Here is a 26,066-nt window from a genome sequence, read left to right on the forward strand (position 1 = left end):
AATACTATGTTCCTCTCTGGAATTTGAATAACTCGGGGGGAAGGGTTAGCTTAAAAGAATTCCATTGATCTGACCTGTCTAAACAAAAATAGAAGCAAGATTGCAAAACTCCTGTTTGGTAGCTGGGGGCTTCCTAAACTACATTTATATTTCATACTAGGGGAACAGGTAAGCAGTAAGAGAAGCTACATAGAACAGTGACAACAAGAAAAAAAAATTATTTCAGGGTTTTCCTGACTGTTTTTTAGAAACTTTTGAAATACAGAGTTGAAAGGAATAAAAACACATACAACTAATTATATTGAGCTATTTGAAAAGCACTGTGCATGGACCAAGTTACTACACTGGGAGCAAGACTTTGAAATGCTCCCCTTCCCAAGAGTGGTGGGGATGATGCACTCCAGGTGTGAGCTCCCCTGTCCCAGCAGAGGCCACTGCCACTGCTGCACAGCACCATCTAATGGGAGACATCAAGTACGACTCATGACCACAGGATTTGTGCTTATGTGCAGCCCTTCTCCTTGGCAAGAGATGAAAGAAATCGCCTCTGGCAAAGAAATTAAGTAATTGCAGTCAGAGCAGGAAGAATGGCTGTGGAGGAAATTGAAGTCCAAAGGAACCACAAAGGGATGGCGTGCATTTGAGAAGATGACAGGAGAACAACTAGAGGAGGCAGAGTATCAGTCTGGGCAAAGGAATAAAGTTTAGGCTCAGCAAGTTTTACTGACCAATGCTTGTCACTGATTAGGTGTTTGAAGAGTTTAAAAATACTGCTGTTGCCCTTTCAGAGCATTTATATATATATATATATAAGGGAATATTTGGTGAACAAATAGCAAGATAGACGAGTGTCTTTATACTTTGAGAACTCTGAAATGAACATGTTCTTGGCCTTGAGCACACATCTTCCAGCTTTTCAGAGTATCTGGTTTTAGCTACACCTCCTTCAATAGCCTTCCATCATCTCACAGCAGGCACAGTCCCACCCTGAACAATAACCACACATTAGCCATAATTAAAGATATATTCCCCCCTACCCCTCAGGGGAAAAAAAAAAAAATCATACTCCTTCACCGTTTGAGATAAATTTGTCTTTACAAAAAAAAATCAAATGTCATAGCTAGCAGAAATCAGGGATTAGGCTACTAACAACCTTAAAATCACCCTATTTAACAATTCACCCTATTTAACAATTCACCCTATTTAACAATTTAGGATGATTTGAAAAGGTTGCTCTTTAAGCACCACATTGCTGCACACATATTCTTCCTATCTGAATATTTTGGTGAAGCTGATGGAGTATTTATTAAGCCAAGCACCACCAGCCAACTCTTATTCTCCAGGGATCTCTGGTGCATGGTTTGCAAAACCACAGATAGCAGACACACTATCAGCTGCCAGCCCCACACAGGGACAATGGCTGCACTACAATTAAAGAATTAAGGTGAAGAGCATGGAGGTCCAGAAGGGAAGCCATGAGTGACAACTGCAGCTCTCCTAAACTCATTTAACACTTCCCCCTTCCTTCATCATCATCACTCATCACTCCACTTCTGATCCAGGGTGAGCATTGCACATGACCCAAGTGTTACCCAACCACATCCAGCATGACACTTCCTCCAGCCATTTTACTGCTCCTCTGCAAATGCAGCTTTATTTATTTCATTATTTGAGGAGTCAAACTGGTTTGACAGAGTGCTTGCCTCCTTGCTTGGGTGTGCAGAGGAACCCAAGGTAAGACTATCATAGCAGCTACACAGAGTTGTTACGTACACTGCTCAGAGGTAGGATTTAATTACTAGTTAAAAGCAGTCTATCTTCCCCTGATTACATAAGACAATTATAATTTGCTCTTATTTATTATGACATCCTTGCAGAAATGTTCACGACTCTCCATAAACAATTCCATATTCTGCAAGGGAGAGGCAAAAATTTACATCACAGTCTCCATATTCAACCTATTAAGCATTTAAAATGTGAATCCTTGATATCTACCTTTTTATATCATTAGAAAATTCCATGTTGATGAAAAAAAAAAGTTTTGTGGTTATTCAGAGGAAAACAAATCAGCAGTGTGCTAAAGAATTTATCTGCATATGGCAAGTACATCCTTTCTCAAAGACACACTCTGGCCTTAAGTCCTGTGTAGAAAAAACAGTGCTCAACCAGCAGTCACAATCTCCCCTAATGATACATCTACAATGATTAAAAAAGCTCCACAAAACACACACAAAAAAAAGCTCTGACACAGAAGCAGGGAAATTGCACTAGAAAACATATCCAGAGCTATAAAAACAGTCTTGAATGACTACTCTCTCTTTTACTCATTTAGTATGTTTGCACCTTGTAACTACTTTTTTAGATTATGAACAGATGCATGTTCTTTGGGCATTTTTTGTCTTTAGCTTAACTTTATTTGTCTTTAAAAATAACAAGGCATTAAATAGAGAAATATCATCAGTAATCCATACAGTTTTTCATAGACAGAATTATCTATGCCCTGGAAGACAGAGATTTTCTTCTACCATAGGCAAGATGCCTTAAGCATTTTGGGTTTGAGCCACAATGGTTTCTGTGACCAGCTGTCTTCCAGGGCATGTAGACTCCAAGAATGTCTGAAATTTCGCCTAGCAACAGACAAAGCACAGACTGCCCCCAATTTAAACATTTTACTCCATACATGTTGCATGTATGCCAATTTCTGCTGCTTGATCTAGTAAGTGGGATTACTACACTTTTTTTTTTATCATTTTATTTAAAACTCAGTAACAAAGATGTTTCTCCTACCATAAAAAACAACAACAAAACAACAACAACAAAAACCCAATCAAACAAAAAAAACACCACCTGGGAAATGCTTTTAATATTAAGTGATTAAGTGCACTGCTTTATCAAAGCAGAATGATGTCTCTTGGGATTTTTTAATTAAAAATTCCAGAGAGAAAGGAATGATACTTTGTAGCACTGATGCTATTTCCAATGAGAGAGTCAATTCTGGTTTTGAGTGCATCACAAAACCAAGTGTTTTATTGGTCATACATCTACAGATCATTTGTTAGAACAAGAAGTTGGATATAATTTCAACTTGAAGCACTCAAACATGACTTGCACAACATTTACCGACTAACAAAGGAATTATCCCACTGACTTAAACTAGTTGTCCATTCCACCCAGCATCCTCAGCCTGACAGTGACATGTACCAGGTATGTCAGCGAGTTTGCAGGGTGGGAAGGGAGGATACCAGTACTTTCATATTTAGAGCAAAGGTGTTCCAGCCTTCTCTATAATTAAATGGTAAAACACACAGATAGGAAGAGCAACACATATTTTCATAAACAGTTCTCTTGCAACAGAAATCATTACAGAAAGAAGAAATGCCACCCACCACTTCCTCCTGTGCCTATATACCAAGCTTTTTAAAATATTTGATTGCTTAAAGATTTCTTTGTTTGCACTATACAACATATGGAGATGTGCATCCAGGACTTGAACACAAGTCTAACTTGTGATAAATCCAAAGTGATAAATGCATGCAATGCCTTTTTAACTAAGGCATGTACCCATGAATATGGTACTAAAAAAAGTCATGCATCTTATGCAGGACAGTACTCTCCAAGCCTTGTGCCTCTGATTGAGAGCCTGCGTTGATAACAAGTGGGAATTCGTACAACATCTGAGAGTCACTACAAAACTGATCTCGTATCTCTTGACATATTCTGACCTCTGCTGTTATAAAGTGGAATTTATTTTTACAATAATTTTTTTCTTTAAAACACTACCCTCGGCTGAATAAGAATTTTCAATATCTGTAATTATCCAAGGAAAAGAAATTATGGGAAAATAACTTTTATTTTGCATTGTGAAACATAAACAAAGTTTCCATGCTTTTCCCCTCCTCCTCATGTTTCTACCATCTCGTAATTTATTATAATCTGCATCATTTAATTATTACGTAAATAGACATACTTTGGTTTTTTGGGGATCTAGACACTCTGTATGCTCCAAATCATCTCTCTGAGAATGGATTGTTCTAGGCTTTTGTCACAGATAGCAGCAAAAACACCCATCACATACCAAAACAAAGACTACTAATGATCTGAAATTATTCATACTAAATTCAGACAGAACTTTTGTCTTCCAGTGTAAGTTGCACTTTCATCACCAAAATATTTTATGGTAGCCTAGCAAGCTCTACATTATGTACAAGTCTAGGGCTCTACACTGAATTTTGACAGTATTGGTTAGGAAAGGAATCGTATTCTAAATATGCCAGACATTAACATCAGCAAATGTGTGAATCTGAATGAATGATGGTATATTGTTTGGCAAACTTTTGAAAGCAGCAAAACACTTTGAGGGGAAAAGAAGAAAGAGAAGGTGTCCATCATGATTCTGTTTCCAAATTTCTCTTTTCTTTTTGGAAAGAAGTCTCCTCTCTGACCTTATCTTGAAGATTAACATTTGAACCTGTATTGTACTTATCACAAACACTCAAGCAACACTTTCTCTCCCCTTCCCGTGGCAACACCTGTCACACTTCAAAATAAACTTGCATGAACAGCTTATATGATTTCCACCAGACTTGCTGATTCCCCATAGCTTGAGAGATTATAAAGAACTTGATCAAATATTCATAAGCAGTATGAATTCAGACTATCTCCCAGACAGAAAACACTTTTGATTAAGGAATTGAAAGACAGTAACACAGTGCACAATGAATGTTTCAGCACCAAATGCTAATTTTATATTTATATCTAACTAGGGAAAAGACCCTAATCTAAAATCAGCTAGTTCACCTTTATGCCAAGAACCTACCTCTTGTAGCTCTAAACAGGCCTTGTTCAGGCCTTTTCAGTATGTTCTCACCATTAACTGTGTTCTTTCTGAGAAATACTCAAATTTATGGAGTTTTGTATTGTTCTGCTTGCAACAACTTTATTTTCACCTTCATGCATAGCTAATTTTTTTTCAATCTTTGAATACTTCGCTTCTGCTGAGAGGAACATACAGAAATTTGGCTTCACACTTTTACTGGCCTAAATGCAGGAAATGCAACTGCATAATGTAGATAAACCACTGAATCCTAAAGGATCCTCAACTACAGCTACAAAACTAACAGCCATTAAAGCCCAGCATGGCACCTTATACCACCATATAGATGTCCCAGGATAGCCTGTTATCACACACTCCCTATTTCAACAAACATCCTCACACATTCTGTTAAAACCATCATCTGCTGGAAACCAAACCAGAGTGAACCCCCCAAAATGTATCTGCACGTCCAGTAACTGATACCTGGACTGTTAGCAAGGATGATAAACAGTGAATCCTACAGACTACCACACGTGTCCCGTAGGACTTAACATTACAACTGACTTTTTAAAAATACGGAACTACTTCAACTAAGACATGTTAAAACACCTCAGCTTCCCATTCAAAAGTTTTATTAATAAATATAAGAGTTTCGGACAATATAAGGAGGAAGCCTTAGTTGTGCTCTCTTTGTATAGAGACCACCCAGCAGCATCCTGCAAGTGATCTCAAGGCTTTATTCGTTTGACTGAACATCTGTCAGATTCTGTAATACCCTTGAAAAGAATAAATAAAGTACTATGGTTAGTTTAATTTTGTATTCTGTCAAAAAAATATGATGAGACATTGAATAGCCTAAACCAAAGTATAGCATGATTAAACAGGAAGTTTGAGAAACCAGTTCACAAAAATAGAAGTGAATAAAATGCATACAACTAGCACAAAAAAAGGAGGCAAGTTTAGGTTAAAAAGTAACTAAAGACAAAATACTGAAATTCTATGGTCCTACTAGAAGAAAAAAATGGCAGAGCAGGCATGATGAAAGTAAATAAACAGATAATGAGAAGATAGTTATGATGTTCAGTTAAAGAGCTGGCAGAGGCTTCAGAGAAGCATAGGACTGGGAAAACAACCACTGAGAGTATGAGTGTTGAGATGGCAAAGCCTGCAAGAATTTGCATAATTAAAGTTCTTGTCTGTTCTAGAGCATGCTCTAAGCCATTAACAATTACCTTCAACTCAAAGGACTGGAAAGGTCTCACTGACTGAAAAAAAAAATTAAAAATAAAGATCCCCTTTTGATGTGTGATGACATGAGAAAGAAACCAGAAAAAGGGTTAGAAAAACATTCAGACTGTTCTCCCCAACTTTAGCTTCTAGAAAGGTACTAAATAATGCTGACTCACCACCAACACAAGGACATAGCTTTTTGAAAGGGAGGAACACTTTTGGGAAAAAAGGTGTTTTTTCCCAGCCTTGGAAAATAAACTGGTCTGACAGAAGAAAAGCAGCAAGTGTGCTATAGATGAACTAAAGTTCTGCAACTGAAAAAAAAAGCCTTGTTATTTTATTTAAGGACAGACTGTGGAAACGCAACCCAAAGGTAAGGAGATTAAAAGGCCATGACGTGAAAGTAGGAAAACCACACACGTCAAGAGCAGGTTTCTAATGTGTCATCTGGGATAGGGTACTAAACTGGACCCAAGAGAAGTTATTTTAAATAACTCTAGTGTGTTCTTAGCAGAATTAGGTGATGGACAATCACCATATTATTTGCAAACTCAACCTGAGGCATTGCATGAGACAAAAATTCCCTATTCAAGTCCTAAGTTGGAGCACTAGTGCAAAGTTCAGCAAGAAAAATTCAGGGTTGGCTACAAAATCTTTTTCTTAAAACAGGGCAACCAAATATATGAATAGGATGTTCCTGTACATCTCACAACAATGTTAACTTTTTTTTCAACAGACAATGTCAGTTTGTAGTCAGTCACCCTCATACCCTTTCATGCAATGACACTGCTTTAAGTGGTCATTCACCAGTCTACATTGGTGCAGTACATGTCCTACTCTTAGTTTGGTTCATGCTATTTCATTTATTGTGCTTCAAGAAAAGACACTTAGGAGTACGGGGACTAGTCATTGCAAAGAGATGAGAGGAAACACTTCTTTTCCAAATTTATCAAAGCAAAATGTGTACTAATAGATCTACTATGCAGCAAAAAAGATTGTCATGCATTAGGGAGAAAAAGTTAACCAGTTAAGTACCAGTTTTTAAGAGGTTAAAATATACAGAGATAGACAGATAGATATGCCAGGAATGGTCTAGGTTTAAGAATATCCAATTTTACAAAAGAGCACTCATGAACTATGTGACCCCTAAGCTTCTCTGAGCCATATATGCAATTTCTACATAAAAGAACTTATTACTCACTCAGTCTCACCATCTAAATACCCAAAGCCAGTCAAAAATCTTAGTTAAGCATGTATATATCTCCATGATTTAAGGCACAAGACAGAACAAAGTGAGCTTCAGGGAGAGTTTTGGTGGTGTTTTAAACATGAGGTACTTTGCAGCAACTGTTCAAAACACACAATAACCTAGATGCAAAAAAAGTCTACAAATAAAACAGTTTATTTTAGGACATACACTCTAAGTTCCAAAGAAGAAATTTAAATCTGTAATGCCTACTATGACATGGCATTGTTAAATCAGCAGAAAAGAAAAACTGTATACATGTGGTGGAAGGGACTGACACAAGAACTACTCCCACCTGTAATTATTCAGATCAGGTTAATTGCCAACTCGGAGGGCACGACATTTGAGTGGTGCTTACACTACCACATATAACCCAAACACCAGGCTCTGTAACTTTCATGTTGTGGTAGAAGAGGCATAGAGAGCTAGGATTTACTAGAATTTGAAGGCTACATTCAATTTATGCTCTCTAATGAATTCTTTTATCAATACTTTTGTATGGTCTATTAGTCCTCATCACTTACTGGGAGTAGGGAGGAAGAAACTGATTAGTCTTTATGTGCAAGGTTATTAGTGTTACACTGCTTAGAAGTGGCCCACCTGTGTTTCTCTAGGTACCTTGGAACCACTGGAGATGCCTGCAGGGGTGGAAGAGTGCAGACTGGTGGTGCTGGGGATGCCTGTGCACCACTGGCACTTTCTACACTTCCACAGAGACTATGTGATAGTCAGATAACAAATAAAAAAAAATCTGGTTTCCCTTTCCTTGATAGAAGATGTCTTGAGCTAGTAAAAATTACTCTGAAGGACAAAGGTCTCCTCCTGGGCACCTGCAATGACAGTGATGTGAGAATAAGGCAGGTACCAGTGGAGAGAATAGTTATAACCACAGCAAGGTTGTCTTTGAAGAGCCTCCAGAAACCACATAAGAAAAATAACTTTTTTTTGGAAGGGAATATTCAAAGTAAAAGCAGGTCTGGACCTCATTACATAACTTTTGGTCACAGGTGCAGGAATCCACCTGCTCAAGGTATTACTTCAGACACATATTAAAAAAAAAAAATTGAAAAAAAAAAATCAAGTTTTTGCCACCTCAAGGAAGAACATGCAAATCTCAACACAGCCCTGCTGTCAGAGGTGCAAACAGAAGAAACAGAGGAGGAAAGTAGAGAACTTTAGAAGTGCTATTCATGTTTGTTCATGAGAAATAGCAGGGTGGGAAGATGAGAAGAGCCACTTTTGTTTCTGCCCCATTCCCTCCAGCCCACACTGGCAGAGTGTCCAGCACAGCCCCCACATAACCCTGCCTCAGGTCTGCAACAGGGACACGACATTTACTGCCCTTGGTCTCCTGCCTTCATCTATACCCACATTTGCTGGAAAAGTTGTGAGCCTGGATAATTCCAGTTCCACTGCTGCTTCCAGCTATCCTGTGCAACATTACTGCTGAATTTGGGGAGACTACATAGAAACCTGCCAAACTGAAACAGCCCCAAGGCCTAATGACTAAATAGTCCATGGTAATGACATTTGGCACCATAACCTCCAGAAAAAAAAAAAATCAATTATGAATGTCAAAAGTTACTATATCAGAGGTAGTCCTTCAAGATTTTGTTTAAACAAAGATTGGTAGTAATGAAGGCCACACTTTAAAACATACAAAATTCTTACCAGTATGTATCTCTGTCAAAAGATATGTCTATGAAAAGTCACTGTCAGTCTTTGTATTAGATTATCAATAGATGTCAAAGGAGAGATCTGGGTTCAATAAAGTAAATTACCCATCTTCCATTTCATTACTGTGAAGAAACAAATTAAAATTAAATAATGTCCAACAAAACAATCAAAAGGCTTCTTAATATTCTTACCTACATGCAGGAAGAAGGCTACAAGAAAACAACACAAAACACTTTTTACCAAAAACAAAGGGGTACAATAAAACAATTCTGAAACATACAGTCAACATTATCTGAAAACATCCTATTATGAAACAAAAGATTTCCTTCATAAACAGTGTAATGGCAAGTTGAGAATCCCTGCAAAATATCTTCTGAATCCTTGGAGAGTTGCAACACTCTGCAATAGAAGACATTGTTACTTTAACAAATCTGAAAACTTGGCACAAAGTGAAACTGGGTTAAGAAGTAAACATTTTGATGCCTAGTGAATTTTTTTTCTAAGTGAATTTGTGATATCCATACCTCTATTAAAATATTAAGAAACCCTACAAGGGGAAAATGCTATGGCAGAAAATTCTTTGCAGCTTTTTACTAGAAAGTAATTTTGCAAACACTATAAAGATCTCTGTGCTACTCAAAAATAGACAGCAGTGTTCAAAATAACTGAAAATATCTGACACAAAACAGCAATTCAGCTTCTGTCTTGATTCTATTTGTTTCACATTAATGAAACATCTCTGAAATTCATAGCATCTGGACACAGAATACACATTTTTTCAGTGTGACATAGTAAGGGATATTTTAAGATGCTGGAATGTCGTTAATTTGTGCCCCTTAGCTCAGCAATTTGTAAATGATTAGCTCTAGAGCACCAAAACAAAGTAGAGGCTGTCTAAGCCCACTTTATCCAGCTATGAGTGTTTAATTTAAACACCATTTAAGATCTAATGCCAAACCCCAGCATGTATTATTTATCATAAAATTGAGAAGGACATCTGATATCATATAAGAACAACTTTTTTATTTTCTGTAAGCCTAAATCTTGGCTTTTTCAGTTTCCCAAGATTTCAAACAAGTACCTACATTTCTGCTGGTAACCAAGTCCCTGAGGAGCAAGTTTAGCTTGAGATGCCACTGTCAAGCCTTTTCCTATGGTGTTAGCAGGAGGGGAGGGAAAGAAGAATACAACCAGGCATAATGCTTGTTAACTATCTATTTTTCTGCTTACAAGAGAAATGGGATCGTCACACCTTAAAAAGGAAAGAGTTATACTACCAGATTCCTAGTCCTACTGAGTCTTACAGGAAATAGCAGGTCCTTGGCTCTGACACAGAACGCTGCACGAAGGGTACAGAGCCAGGGCAGCTCTGGTCTCTAGAAAAACCTTCCACTCTGAAGAGGTTGTGAGACTCCCCAGACAGGGCTAAAAATGAAATTACATTGGGACAAGTGAAGACCTCCAGAATGTTTATGAATGTCTGGCTCCAGGAAAGAAGCTCTCCTGACTGCAGACACTACTTTGTGTTTGTTTGTTTTTTAAATTTCATGAAACAGAACACACCCACCTCTTCTTTTATCATCCTGAGCAATTCATTCAAAGTCAAAGCTTTGGTCTGAAGCTTAAGGTCTTCTATTTTATTTTATTTACTTCTGGGCTAGCCTTAAAGGAGCAGTGAGAGAGGTTTAAAACTAGCTACATCATTCACCAGAAATACAAGTTTTCTGCTCCTAGGCACCTACGGAATTCACTTGTTTCAAGCTCTTCAAGTTTGAGAAAAAAAATCTGGGCTTCAAAAATTCCTTACTTTAATTAATGACTTGCTTTGATTTCAAATTAGTTTAATCACTATGAAGGCACAGTGAAAACAAAAAGTTCAGCATCACATGATATTTTAAAATAACATCATTAAATTGGTACTGCACAGAGTGCACGGTCCCACTCCCAGCCAGCTCTCTCTGGTGGGGGTCTCTGTCCTAACAGCAGGAAGGGATAGAAGGCCTCTGTGGCACCCTGTACTCCCAACACAGTATTTTGATCAGTAATTTTTATTTATATATAAAAGTGAAGTGGGCAGGGAGTTTGGGGGGGGTTGGGGAGGAGTTTAGCAGTTTTACAAGTCTTCCTTAACTAAAAGGTTTCAGAAGCCAAAGGAATGTTTTGGGAGAGGGAAATTTGGAAAAAGTATGATCCCAAATGCTCCACACCTCAAAGAGAAGTAATATTTAAGCATCCAATTTCCAATTAAAAAAAAAATAAATCTAAGAGTTCATTTTCATTTTGAAAACTTATCTGGAAGGTTTTTAAAGTCATTCTTTACTAGAATAAATTAATAAGGAAAGGTTACTCTGAAGCACAAACATAAGGTAAATGCTTTCCACAACCTCAGAAAGATACTTAAAATTTACTTTCCTTGGCAACTCTTTTTATCACCAGATGGAAATATTTTCTCTTTATTTTGTGCTTAAAAGAAAAAATTCAAATCCACAGGTAGGCTGCTGTAGCAGGTCTGAGTTGCAATGTTCTTGTTCACCTCAGCTGGGCAATTTCCTCACTCTGATGGGCGCCACTAAAGCAATCAGGTTGTTTAACATCCTATGCAAATTCCTGGAGATGAATGCTTAAATCTGCCAGCACACAGACAAACAGAAATCAGCAAAATCAGCAGTATGCTAATTCAGCATGATGCTGAACTCAATGCAAACATCCCTAAAGGTAATCGACAGGAAAAGGGAAGCAAGACAAATTTGGGGACCGTAGCACAAGTTACAGCGGAAGGTCTACATGATGATATTCAAAACAGAAAACCCCACTCCATAGACTGTTTATGATCTGAAACAAAGAATCTTTACCTCCTTCTAGAAAGACCCAATAAAACAAAAACCCACAGAAAACCTCCTCCAGCCGTGAGTACATCTTAAAGTTGTTGTGGCAGACATTCAGCACTAACCACCTTGAACCTTCTCCCCCACAAATTTAATCTCTGCAGAGTCAAACAAATATTAATAATTGAAAAGTACATAAAGTGATTTTACTAAGGGGGTAATTAGCAACTTCATTTCAGTTTAGCAGCTGATTTTGAGTTGGCATTAAACCAGCAGGAGCTTAAAAGAACCTATTACATGGATAAGTTTCTGAATAACCTTGTGAGTTACTTGCTGCAGTTTGATGTGGCCCTCAGACTTCAAAGGCCCCTTTCATAAGAAAGCAGGACAAAGGCAGAGAAGTCTTTATCATCATTTATGGTAAATAAGAGACAAATCCTCTACACACTGGAAAGCTGATGCAAGGAAAAGACTGAACTTTGCATGAGCTTCATCAACATTTTAGGAGCCCTAAATTATCTAGTAGTTTTTTGATTAGATTATGCCAGTAATTTGGAAAGGCAACAGCAAGTAGTCCAGGAGCACAGAAGCACACAGATAAAAAGCTTCTGCTGCTTTGCTATCAGCAGATGTTTGTGAGGACCCATCACCAGACCTCAGTGGAGCACGTGCCCAAGCATTTCCTGACACCTCAGGTGAACAAGCCAAAGCATCCCACCCTGGGCACACACAGCTCAAACTCTCATAGTTTTCAACTGCTCAGCCTTAGTGATTCCCATTACCCTAGTCATGGACACACAGGCAAAACTGGGAATCCCTGGCAGCTGTGCTTAGAGGAATTGCATGTTAAAGTCTTAGCACCAAATACACACGCTGCTGGTAATTAGGCCATGCAGAAATGTAAGGATCACCCCCTTACCAGAATTCAGTGATGGAAACCCAGCAAGGACATACAGCTTAAAATTAACATAGTGTGAAATGAGAAGTACAAACCCTGAAGTGGAAAACTGCCAAATGTAATTTTCACAATTACCATTTAATTTAAGAAGCAGATCAAAAGGAGCACATCATTTACATTTTCAAACATTAAGTTTTAAAGATCAAAGACCTCTAGTATTTCCAGACTGCATATATGTAACTTAGTTCGAGTAATGAATCTATGCAGAGGGAGAACATGAGCTGCTCATTTGCTCTATGCAGCAGTTTCCCCATCTTCTGTGACTACAGCATGTGATATCTGCAACAAGCATCAGCAGCAAGCTCCCACTGATACTAAATATGAATAGAAGCAAGGGGTTTTAAGGCCTAAAATAGCATTATACCAATTTTCTGACTGCTGGGGAACCCTCTCCCTGAAACTAGACATTGCTTCAGAGATTTTTTCACAACTGCAGCCTGACAGCTATGACTTAACAGTTCTTGTGCAATGCTCCAGATGTCATTAAAGATGCCACATTACCAAAACTGTGTTTTTGTGACAGTGCTGTGGCCTAATTATGCTAAAAAGTTAAATAGAGAGAAGGGCACTATGCAAATATTCCAAAACACGTCACATAAATTCCATGTAGCAATGAAATAACAACAGCAGAGGCAATGTTTTAGTGACCACTGGGAGCTACTGCAACAGATCCTGGTCAAATTCAGTGTAAAGTAGAAAGTGTCCTGGAACTCATATCCAGGAAACAATTGAACATTGAGCTCACACTGAAACCTCATGCCTACTTCTAAGCACTTCCCAAAAAACCACAGCTCAGAATTCAATATTAAAACCAGATTTTTCCCAGCAGAAAACTGAGGGCATAAAAACTATGCTAAAAAAAGACACAATCATTTAAACTGAGCCAGTCAACAGGAGCTGCTTGTAGAAGTTGAGCAGATGACCAAAACTTCTCTTACTAAGTTGAGGAACACAACACCACCATCCGTGTGATGGGCACCTGTGTTCAGTACTTGATTGCTGGTGTTACAGTAGCATTCAATCCCCAAAGTCTTCCTTATCGTACACAAAGATCCTCAATACATTACACCGTCTATCAGAGTGGTCCCAGGCACCAGACAGATTTTTAGCTGCATGTCCCTTGTGTTCCTATTTCCCTTCCAAATACCAGGATTAAAACTACCTTAAAAGTAAACAGGAGGGGATACATAAAACATTTATACAGGGATTTTAGCTCTTATAATATGGCATTCACATCTAATAAAGGAAAGAAAAGGGCATATGAAATCCACAAATCTCTGAATATGAGAGGGTTTAAAGCAGCTTTCTCAAGAACATTTTTTTTCCAATAGACACTTCTCATGATAAGGATGATGTATTCTCTAAGACTATAAAGCTCTTGAAAGGATGAACACCCATTGTATTTTTACAACAGCTGAGGCAGCTATGTACTAGTACTTTGATAAACAGGTCTTCCTGATAGATAAAAGCTGTTACACTGAAGCAAGTTTCATACTTCAAATCTTCTCTCACAAAACATTTAAAAAGTGAGCAAGATCCAGGTTCTTTAGATGAAGAAAACAATGAGCTATGTCTGGCTGCAATTAATGCATAGCAACCTAATCTCAAAGGATATTTATATTGCATAACGCTGTGGGTATTCTTTCCAGACCTATACTGGCTCACATGGACTTCTGTGTGACAGCAGCCACACTGCTTCCAATTCCCACCCTACATAGGTAGGCAGACATGTTCAAAGCACTTAGAAGTCTTAATCTGCATCTCTGTCAAAAATTAAAACCACTACATACAACCTAAACAACATTACATGCATTGATAGATTAAAAAATTGGTAAAATTGGTGCACTTCACATCTGCTGCCACTAGCAGTCTGCAGAAAACTGCCCCTGCCCAAATGGGAATACATATTTCCTGCCTCCAGGGAAAAAAAACAAAACAAAACAAACAAACAAACAAAAACAACAACAACAAAAAACCAAAAATGACACCCACATACACTTCTTTACTTGAGTGTAGAAACACTGAGGCTGAGATGAGAAGAACCTGGAGATCCAGATTTAATCTCCACGTCCTGCTCCCAGGAGCAGTGTGTGTTCAGCTGAGTGTGCACAAGATTCACCTGTTCCCATACTCCAGAACAGTGCAAAAATAAAGGTAAGACATGGCCAAGCTACAGCCACAGCACAACTGGGGTAGGGATAATACTCTAAGAAAACAACAAAAAATAAAAGGAGGGGGAGGAAGGCTAGCATACCTTTAAAAACAGCTGAAACACACCAATATCCTTCCACATTTCATTCCCCCATATCAGATATGTAGCACGACAGAGATGTCTTCTACTTCCAGAGGGACCTCTATTTTCCTCCTCTATCCTACCTCCTCAGCTAATCACAGAGGGAAGAGAAAATAATCAGATGAGTCACCACTGGAAATCCGCACAGCTGGGTCGCATCAAACCCATCAATGCAGCAGGAAAGCAAATCACTGCCAGCTTCCCTGCCGAGGTGCTGGGAGCTGCTGCTCCCACAGCCAGGCAGTTTGGGTCGTGCAAGAGACCTGCCTGCATACACAGCACCAATCCTGCTGCTAAAATGTGCATGGCAAATATTCTGTGTTCTGACAAAATTACCATTACACTGAAAATCACACAAGATTTAGTAGTATTATCCTTCTTAACTACAGCATATCTAAATATGTTTAGGGAAAAAACATTCACATTTTTACTATCATTTGCAAAGGAAGAGAGTTTTCACAAGGAAAGATCAAAGATTCCACTGGAAAATGGAATGACACAAGATTTTTGTTGCCACAGTAAAGGAAAAAAAAACCCCAATTTTAGAAATTCTTAGCTGTGGAGGTAAGAAAGGGAAGGAAAAAAGGGGAACCATAAGCATGAATATATAAGCATTTTTTCAGTCAGGTATAACAATAAGTTTCCATGTTCCATGGTAAGTAAAGCAGATGAGATACTAATTTTAAAATATGTGAAAAAATTAAAATAAATGTAGTAACACATTCAGGAATTTAGAACAGTCTGAGACTGCATTCCCCCAGTCTTTTAAATGGCTAAATGCAAAACAAATGCAAAAAACCAGAAAACAATAGATTTAAAAGTTGGCACATTCTATGAAATTTCACAATTTAAATACTTACAGGGTAAGAAATTCATGAAAGAAAAAGTAGCTACTTTAGGTGCACATTTCTCGTTCCTTTCCAAGCTTCTTTTCTCTGTTACTTCTTCAGAGCACACAGCTCCCAGCCCTAGCCACTGACACCTGACATGCAGACCTGAGAAAGACTGAGATCACTCTGCCAGACCTACCCCAAAGTCACAGAGAGCTTTGGGATTTTATCAGACACATGAAAGCTAGGTTATTAGTGAGCAACCCAGTCTGTGCATTTTAATGGGGATTTGTCTTTGAAAACTTCATCCACACATAAGACTTATAGCTGTGAAGCAATATCCTCTTGAATAATCATCAAGTTGATGTTTATTATATCAGGGATTTTTTTTTGCCTCCACAGCATCAGGCAAATGTCTGTGAAAGATATCCATCTGTACCTGGAGCTCACGCCTTCATCCTCACTCCATTTCCATTCAGTCTGAATAAGATAACTACAAGCAAGCTTTTTATTGAGTGCAGAGAACTTACAATGAAGATGCCCACCTGACATTAAAAAAAACAACAAACTAAAACCACCTCCCCATACATACATATATACACAAAGGTGAGAGACCCTTGTAGTTAGTTAAGACAGTCAATATCACTTCTTTACAACCCCTTATATTTGCAAAAGAACCTACAACCAAATTTCTGGGCCTGTTTCATTTAGGATTACATTTTCAGGTGCATCAAGTGTCAGTGGCACTGTTTAGGCAAATAAAGCATGGTGACACAAGGCCAAAAAGGGTTTTCCTAGAGCAAAAATGGAGTAATGCCTTTGTCCCCTGCTTCCTCTAATCTTAAATAACTTCCCAAGAAGCATTTCAAGGCAGTGCAACAGGAAATGCTACAAAACTCCTCCAATGCTGTAGTGTCCAACCTGGGTCTTTATTTTTTCCTCCTACACAGCCACTTTGACATTTGGCTTCATAAAGGTTGGAAAAGATTTTTAAAGATCATCAAGTCTAACATTCTGTTTCCTTCAATGTCAAACAGATAAAAATTAATAGAAATAGGATACTTACGTCATATTTTTAGAGTCATCAGCAAATGACACAGTACTGCCATGATTGACCCAGGCTATGCGGTTACCACTGGCAGAAAAACTCGACATTGTGTACTCATCTACCACTTCCAGCATACCCAAATTCTCACACCAGCTGCACAAAAGGCATGTTGGAGCCCCATGATGTACTGGCTGTTTTTTCAGCCACTTCCTTAAAGTAAGCAGAAAAAATATCCCACACTTGCTTATGTTCTTTATCACATCTTGACTTATTAGCTGACAAGGTCATTTTACCGCACAGAAAATCTCAGATCAAACTCCAGAAGCCAGACTTCTCAATTCCTTCCTGAAGGAAAAGTAATAAATAAATAACAAATAGCAGGGTCAATAAAGCAATTCCAGGAAAGAATTTACAAATAACACTGGAAATGGGCTTTGGGATTAGATTGCCCTTGTGAAGGGCAGGTGATCACTGCAGAACTGCTGGGAGAGATATCCCAATACCTCTGAAGGACCATCTCCCAACCAACACAGCCTCAATGAGACACAAGGAATGCTTCTTCATTAGCAGAAGTCAGTGTATAATCATATAAAATACTTTCAAATGCTTTGGCTCAGAAACTCCTGGCTGAGTTTCCATTTAAAATAGCTCTAACTGTATTTATAAACCTTATGAAATTCATCCTGAAGAAGTTATTTATGGCTAGAAGCCAGCCCCCCTAATCCAGGTGTCTAGCTTATACCTTGACCCTGGGCACCTAGTGAACAGATCTGAGTCATGTAAGTAAGAGAACCTTACATGCAGAACCAGGTGACTTGAGAAACCTCCAGGGAAAGAGATTGCTTGTCTTGTTCAGGTGTCTGGCTCTCTTCATCCCCCCACTGGTCACCTGCAACCCAAGAGCGAGCTGCTACCAAAAGCCCACCTCCATCAACACTACCTCTTCCCTGCCTGGAGCATTCACCTTTCAGGAGCCAAGCAAATACCAAATACCACAAAACACTCTGATATTCCTCTGAGCCAACTCACCAGAGCATCAGACAAACAGCAAAAAGCATCTGCCACAGCAAAAGGAGGCAGGGGAAGCACAGGCCAAGCATGGGAGTTTCAATGACACCTTGCTGGGATAACATCTCAGCACTAACACAAAACCACATTGTTGTGGGATCTACTGTAGGAGGACAGCTTGGCCTAAACAACAGATTTCACTGTTTGTGCTAGCTGAACTGATCTCAGCTATGCTAACTCCTTTAGAGTGTGATACGTTACAAGGATTTCAACTTTTTTGGCCAACACAGTAATAACTATTTCCCAAAGTTAGTATATTGTGTTCTCTTCTAATAGTAACAACTGAAAGCTGAATCACATCCAGAAACAAAACTGAGAGCTTTCACACGAGCTGGTACCAAAAAAATGTGCCAACATTTGCACAACATGTGCCAACACTGGCAAAAAAAAATATAAAGCAAGTCTTAGAATCTTCATGCCCTTCTAAGATAATCCCAGATGTTTTGTACCAGGGATGGAAAACATTGTTGAAATTATGTTTCTCTATTCAATATAACACAAATGAAAGTTTTACAGCTGAGCATCCAACTGGAAACTAGCACTGTGAGTCAGATCCATACATCTTTATTTTCATTGTAAAAATAAAAAAATAGCACTAATATTAAATGCTAAATTCACAACACCTTGCAGAAGCTCACAGCATGAAGAACAACAGAACATATTTTAAAGGAACCTATTCACTACATTCCTTTTAAGTTAGATTTTCACTTGGATTAACAGCATTCAGAAATGTGAAAAATAGCAAAACCAAAACACTCCTCCCAAGATAATTTGGATAATAAGTGAGGTGTGTCAAGCACACCTTAGACCAGCAGAAGCCTTTCTAGTACACTGGGTCTGAGAGCACATGCTGTTTTTCATTAAACTGCTGTAGCTGGAAAGCCCGTTGAGAAAATGATAGTTAAGAATTATATTAGTCTTGTTAAGCAGAAAAGGTCGGGGTTTGTTTTGTTTTTAAAAAATGTCCTGCAGGAGTGGATAAAGGAACTTTAAAGTGGAGGAGTGGTAGGTACAAGAAACAGCTGGAATGTATCTGGTTCTTACAACACAATAAAACCCAATTGTTTTCCAAAGCTCAGCAAGGTCACCGTCTAACATAATATGCACAAGTGCTCATTAAAAACTTTAAAAATTGGACCAAAAAAGCGCCTGACAGAGAAAAGGTGCTAAAAGTGAGTCTGTAGTAGTGGGTGAGGAGGGGGAAAGCATGCTAAACATGGAAATCATTATAATCTCACCTTCTCACTAAAACTCCAGGCAGAAAAAATGCTTGACCTCACAAAACTGCAGAAAGGATCAGGACACAGTTCAAAAGACAAACAAATGGGCAGGAGAAAAATAACAAAAGTAATGCCACAACTAACTAGTTGCTAACCAAAAAATACAGACCAGAAGAAAACAAAAGCCTGGTCAGAATTGTCTGCAGTTCCCCTCAAGCTGCAAGGTATTTCCCCAGTATAGAAGACATACTTGCTTCTATAGTCAACAAGTTAATTCTTTCTCAAAGTGCCTGCAGATGCTGCTTTCATGCAAAATTTTAGAACGACGCTCAAAAGTACAAAGAGAAGCTTCATAAAGGAAACTACGTGGTGAACTCAGCTCAAAGCTATGCATGCCCATCACACAGGACTATGTGAAGACAGACTTTTGATTATCCCCGAGAATTTCCAAATATAGACTTGAAAAATATATAAACCAACCTTGCAGAAAACAGGAAATAGATTTTACTCTCAAGCAAAAATTAGTTGCATTTTTCTCTCAAACATATTACAGACACCTTTTCTGAGATCTGGAAGCAGAGGAACAAAGAAACAGAGAAAAAAATGTTCAGCCAGATCAAAGGGTATTACTGTCACCCTCTCCCTCTAACACATTGTTGCTAGCCCTATTATATGGCATTTTACCACAGCACTTTCATAGTCTGCAGGCAATGAAGAGAACATTATTTCCAGGATTAAAATTCCCACAGTATTTACTTCACAACATGCACATTTATACATTAATTAATATTTATACATCAACTGGATACACTTAGATTTAGTCCATGAAATACTTGTTGCCGAGAATATACACACAGTTATAAAATACTGATGCATCCTCCTAAAGCAAGGTTAAATACACCCCTTATGTAAATATGAGCTAGGACTTTGGCAGCTGTGCTGTAAGAAGTTCTCCAGAAACCAGCCCACCCAGGTTTTATGACTTGACAGAATTACCCAGTATTAAACATGGTTTAGGGAATAGAATATATAGAATTTGCCTTTTCACTCACATATCTTTCATTCTAACACTATTCAGGATATTGACTGGATCTCTGCAGACTATCCAAGAGTACATTACCCAGAACTAAGAAAAAATACTTTTTTTATAAGGATTAGTTTAACTTAAATAAAGGTACCTACAAGAAGAGGATTTGAACAGTGAAATTAGTCTTTTATCTCTACAGTTATTCTTCCCATACCAGATTGTATACATTAGATTCATGCTTGGGAGAGAAACAGAAAAAATAATCACTGATGTAAGATCTCTATGCAAATACAGGAAAAACGTCACTGCTAGACCTATAGCTGCATTTGCAGAAGCCATAAAAATATACAGTAGAAATGCAAACTTCAAACAGCTTCAAAAAAAAGAAACATTTGGTGACCACATGTCAGAGACCATTCCCTAAATTTGATTGCTGCACTGTTAGTCCAAACCAAAAAAATTCAATAAGTTGTCCTGGTTCTCAAGTTTTATCCTCAAGCAGACTCTTTCTACCAAGTGTACTTTGCACATCTGCTTTTTCATTCTTCTGAGCAAGTTTCAGACAGTGGGTGCAGGGGGTACACACATATATACACAAATTTGTTTTCTCCTGAAAAAGAAGTATAAAAAAGGCCCCAAATAATTTTCTAACATCCACTGTAATGCAATAATGCATGCAGCTGTCAAAACACAACACCATTCAAAATAAATAATTAGGCAATTTCACTACCTATTTAGTGGTCACGACAGACAGGAGCAGCAGAGGTGTATTTAGTTGCCATCCAGATAAGCTGGGCTTTCTTCTGCTAACACTGTCTATTAAAATTGATAAAAACCTTATTTTGCTAAAGAAATCCTCATGGTGAAGCATCTCTCTCTATCGTTGCTGGGCAGTGTTAACACCAGGAAGGACTTCTGCTGGAGCATCCCTGCGCAAGGAACAATTCCAGGACTACAGGGTCCTGATTCCAATGCTGTCAACACACTCAGATGAAATTACTAGCTCTCAGAACATCTGACTTACAACTCTATAGGAGTTCTTAGTGAAAGAAATTCAGCTCACAAGAAGAGCTGTAATAATTTGCAGTATTAATAGTTACTTGGCTGAACACCCACTTTTCACTTCAGTGGATTTGTTCAGGTTGCTCCACATGCTTTCCTACAGCTTCACTCCAACAATTCATTCAGGCACACGCTCGCTGGCCACCCTCCCGCAGACTGGATCTGTACATTTGACTACTTCAGGGGGAAAAAAAAAAAAAAAAAAAAAATCAAGCGTTACTTGCCTTGAGGCACTTTAACTAAAGATTTACAGACTTCGTGGGTCAGGTTTCAAGTTGCTTTAGCAAACAACTTCAAACCATAGACATTTACCAGAAGATTAAAATTAGTTTAAAACACAGAAGTAGAATAAAATGCTGAGACATTTTACAAGAAAACAGCACGCACTTATTTCCTCATGAACCCTTGAAGGAGCATCACACCTAAAACAGTGAAGCGTGTGTTGGGGGAGAGTGACTGTGTGCCTCCTTCATTCACAAGGGTGATCTTGGTGGTAGACTGCAGAAGGAGAGAGGCAAAATGCCCTCCCACATCTTGAGGCAGGAAGGCAGTCTGGGATATTTAATAGCTGGGGGAAGAATGCTTTGGTTTGGAGGAACAGCTTTTGGCTTGCTTAAGTTATAATATGGAACAGAACACAGTAAAACAATTTTAACCCAGCTATTTCTAGCTTTGGCAAACAAGCTCTACCTTTCATAGAATGAGAGAAAATCCTGAGCTGGAAGGGACCCACAAAGATTGAGTCCAACTCCTGACCCTGGACAAGACAGCCTCAAAAGTCACACCATGTGCCTGAGAGTATTGTCCCAACGTTTTTTGAACTCTGCCAAGCTTGGTGCCCTGACCACTTCCCTGAGGAGCCTGTTTCAGTGTCCACCTTTGAGTGAAAAACCTTTTCCCGACAGCCAGCCTAAACCTTCCTGACACAACTTCATGCTATTCTCTGGGGTCCCATCACTGATCACTGGAGAGAAATCAATGCCTGCCCTCCATTTCCCCTCATGAGGAAGTTGTGGACTGTGATAAGATCTCTTTGGTCTTTTCTTCTTTGAGAAACTAATTCCAAGTCGTGGTATCCAATGTTTCATTCTCAAGGTGCACCATCTGCCCAGCTGAGGTGCCAAGTGAAGGCTGGGTGAGTTTGATCAGCACCACTTGCTCCAGGCAGAGCTCAGAAAGCGCCAAAACTCTCAGATGCAAGAAGCCAACACCACTAACCAGTGCTGGCTTCTGTAGAAAGAACATCTGAGAAGAGCTTGAGTTTGCACAGAAAATGACCATTCTTTTCTCCAAAGAGGTACATCATCAACAGGCAGCTCCCCCAGTGACTCCAACTCGTGTCACTAAGACAAAGCAATATCCCCTCCCAATTCCCAACATATGAAAAACAAGAGGTTGGGGACCACACTTTAAGAGGTCTTTGTGCTGTGAAGACTACAGACCTTCCTTGTCTGCATTATCATAAAATATGCCTCAACATGAAGCTGAATTAAAGAACAAAGTCTTTCTTTAAGTAGCACCAGATATCAGATGCAATTTTGGTTGTTATTCTTAATCAAGCCCCTGCACTTTTTGGGTTTGGGTTGCAGGCAGGCTTGGGGTTTATTTGGTTTTGGGGTTTTTTGTTTGGTGGTTTGTTTGTTGTTGTTGTTGTTGTTGTTGTTTTAGCATATATTTGAGCTCCCATGAGCCAGTGGCTGCCCTACATCATGGAGAATTCAGCTGGGAACAGCAGAAAAAGAATGTGACCAGGAGACCAGGACACAGTTTTCTCTCACTAGAAACTTCAAAAACATATGGGGGTAGCATTTTTGATGGTTTTGGGGTGTTTTCTACTTCCCTTGAGATCTAACAAATACAGCTGCTCATTCCTGTTACTAAAAAGCCCTCAGCTTCAAGGTTGGAGGTTATTTTTTTAAGTCTCAGAGTCCAAAGAGTTGTCCATTGAAATACAGGAATATGTTAACAAAGCTTTCATTAGCAAAGGGAAAGAGTAACAGTTTACAAAGATATTTTGGCTTGTTCCTTTAAATATATAGTAGCTAGTGTGTCTGTATGCTTTCATCTCCTCTAATGTTAGGGAGAAGCTGGTACACAAAACCTTATCAAAACATCAGAAGTTCAAGTTCGTAAATATTTGAAAATCTGTCTCATCTTCAAAACTAATTGTTTAATCATTAGTTTTGAACCAAGTTTCACTCTCAGTCATGTATACACCGCTTTGTTTCACCAAGACTCACAAAATCTTGGGACGTGCCTCATTACCCTAAAAATATCATTACTCTTCCATACAACAACGGAAATGGTTAGTCGTGGCTTTTAATCCATCTGGATGTAAAGAGCAGAGAAACACAACGGTTCTTCTGAAACACAAATCTCATTTCATGGGGAACTAAATATTTACATTTTCCTTTAACATTATGGAATTCCTAAGATCCTGTTTATCAATACCTTAAGGTTTGCAAGTTACTCACTTACAATAAAACGTTTCCCTACGGGGTAAGCTTAAAAGTTACTTTTAAATGAGAACAGCTTTCACATATCAAAGGATGGCCACACAAATTAGATTGGGCAGGGGGGAAGCTGAGCATATGTTTTTCCCCACTACAAAAACAGTGCACACTTCATACTCACATCACTTTGCTAGAGCTCCCACATGCTACTGGCAGGCAAAGACACAAAACCTTTTGTAGAAATGGTACGACCAGCCAGTAGCACATGAAATCTAATATATGAAATCTAATAATAATTAAAACAAATCCCCAAACTCTTAAAATAGGATTTTCAAAGACAACATTACATCACCTTAATGAAGCTTTTTAAAGTAAGCTTTGCCAATTTAAAGAAAGCAACGCAAGAAAGGTATACATGAGAGAGGAATGCTTTAATTACTTAAACCCACAGCTAGCTCTTACAAAATTGTCACATGGGGAAGCCAGGACTTCTATAATTACCTACATTCACAGAGGACACAAAACTGACACTTGTGGAGGTCATTTACGATACCCTTGCCTTTGGTACTTTCAGTCCAACATTCTCAATAGATTTTAAGCACTAGATGTCATTGTTTTACAGAGAAAACAAAGAAACCTGAACTCAGGTCTTGACAAGCTTATAAAGATGAGGGGTAAAAAGTAACAAACATACTTTTTTGACTATTTCCTCCTTCCAAAGTTACTGCAATAGTGGTTCTGAGAACATAAAGTTTCATCTTAAACGACCAAGCACAAAGAAACAAGCTTAATATGTTAAAATATATCTAAACTAGCACTCTAAAGCTCCTCTTTAAAAGCACACCACGACTCTAAGGGAGGCTGTTCAGTATTCCTAACATTTTTTCAGCTTCCACGCCACCAGCCTCGCTTGCCCAGCCAGTGCTGCCCTGGTCACAGTCAGGTACATCCAGGAGCAACTTCCCTGCCCAGGCTCCAGCCCGTCCCGCACCTGTGTGACCCGGGTAACGATACAGAAACACGGATATTCACCTCAAGCGCTCGGCGCACTCAGACAATCACGTTTAAAAATAGGAGAGAAGAAAATGAGCCTTAATTTCAGGTTGCTCTCTGTCCTGAACTCTTTCGAGACAGGAAGGAGCGTCTTTAATTCAGACTGTCTCGGAGCAAGCGCTACAGAAGTAATTTACAAGACGGCAAGAAATTATAAGCCTTAATGACAGGAGGGCGACCGAGCCAGCCTTTAATTTGGATTGCGAGGAGGGGGCGGCGGCGATACTGCACAGACAGATTTCTGCGAGTTGCCACGATACTTTCTAAAAATAGCAGTCCGCAGCTGCCGACACAGACCCGGGTTTGGAGCTGCTGCTGCTGCCGGCCGGCGGGGCAGGGCAGGGCAGGGCAGGGCAGGGCAGGGCAGGGCAGGGACCCCGGCATCGGGCAGGGGCCGGCACCCGGCAGGACCGAGAGAGCCTCACCTCCAGCCATCGCCGGGCTTCGCTGAACGCCGCCTGGAAGTCGCACTCGGCGTCCTCTCTCCCGTCCATGGCCAGCAGCAGCAGCAGCGAGCGAGCGGGGGGCGGCCGGCGCTCGGCGGGGCGGGGGCGCGGGAGCGGCCGCTGTCATTCAGCCGCCTCCTTTTAACGCTGCCCGCGCCGTCTCCTCCCCCTGGGCCTCCTCCCCGCGGACCTGCCCCTCCCGGGCGCTGGCCGGCGCTCCGCGGCCGCAGGAATCCGGGAGCCGCGGGCGGTGCGGCAGCCCGGGACCCCCGGGGCAGCGGGACGCCCGGGAGGGGCCGCGCCCCGCGGCGCTGGCGGCTCCTCCCGCCGGACGCGGCGCCCCTCGCTCTCCCGGCCGCTGCACGCCGCCCCCGGCGCCTCCCGCCCCGGCGCATACCAGGAATAGCTGGGGACAATCGCACCTTTCAGGGCCGGCCCGGCCCCCGCCACCTGCCGCCCCGCCCGGCCGGGGCTGCCCAGCGCCGCCTCCGCCCCCCTCGCTCCGCGCCGCTGGGGCTGCCCCGGCCGGACACGGGCCCCGCCGCGCTCCCAGGGAAGCGGCTCCACACGCGGCAGCGTTGTCCCGTTTAGGGACGAAGTTAGGGAGCCTTTTCCACAGCTACGGGAGACATGAGAGGGCCAGAGTTTGTTTTGAGCGTTTTTCATACACAGTGACGGGGGCGGAGGTGCCCAGGCTGAGCGGGAGCCGCACGGTTCGGCTTCCACGCTTCTCTCCCCAGGCCTGTTGGCCTCCGCTCTGGTTCAGCCCACACTACGCACACCAGTGCCCCTTGCTCGGCTCATTCGTGTCCCTGTC

At 40.2% G+C, this 26,066-nt stretch overlaps 1 protein-coding gene across 3 annotated transcripts in view; it reads right to left on the reverse strand.

Moving 5' to 3' along the window:
- Positions 1-25,370, reverse strand: part of LMO7 (LIM domain 7) — a 132,015-nt gene extending 106,645 nt beyond the window's left edge. For 2 of the 3 annotated variants that reach the window (XM_083854632.1, XM_083854633.1), the window contains exon 1: positions 25,229-25,368. In XM_083854632.1, coding sequence (XP_083710758.1) covers positions 25,229-25,297 — 69 coding nt within the window. In that variant the 5' untranslated portion in view covers positions 25,298-25,368. Of the gene's footprint in view, positions 1-25,228 lie in introns of all 3 variants that reach the window. The other variant, XM_083854634.1, reaches the window with a different exon arrangement.
- Positions 25,371-26,066: the final 696 nt, after the last annotated feature.

Source organism: Zosterops lateralis (assembly GCF_965231275.1).
Source record: "Zosterops lateralis genome assembly, chromosome: 2".
In the NCBI taxonomy this organism is placed as follows: Eukaryota; Metazoa; Chordata; class Aves; order Passeriformes; family Zosteropidae; genus Zosterops; species Zosterops lateralis.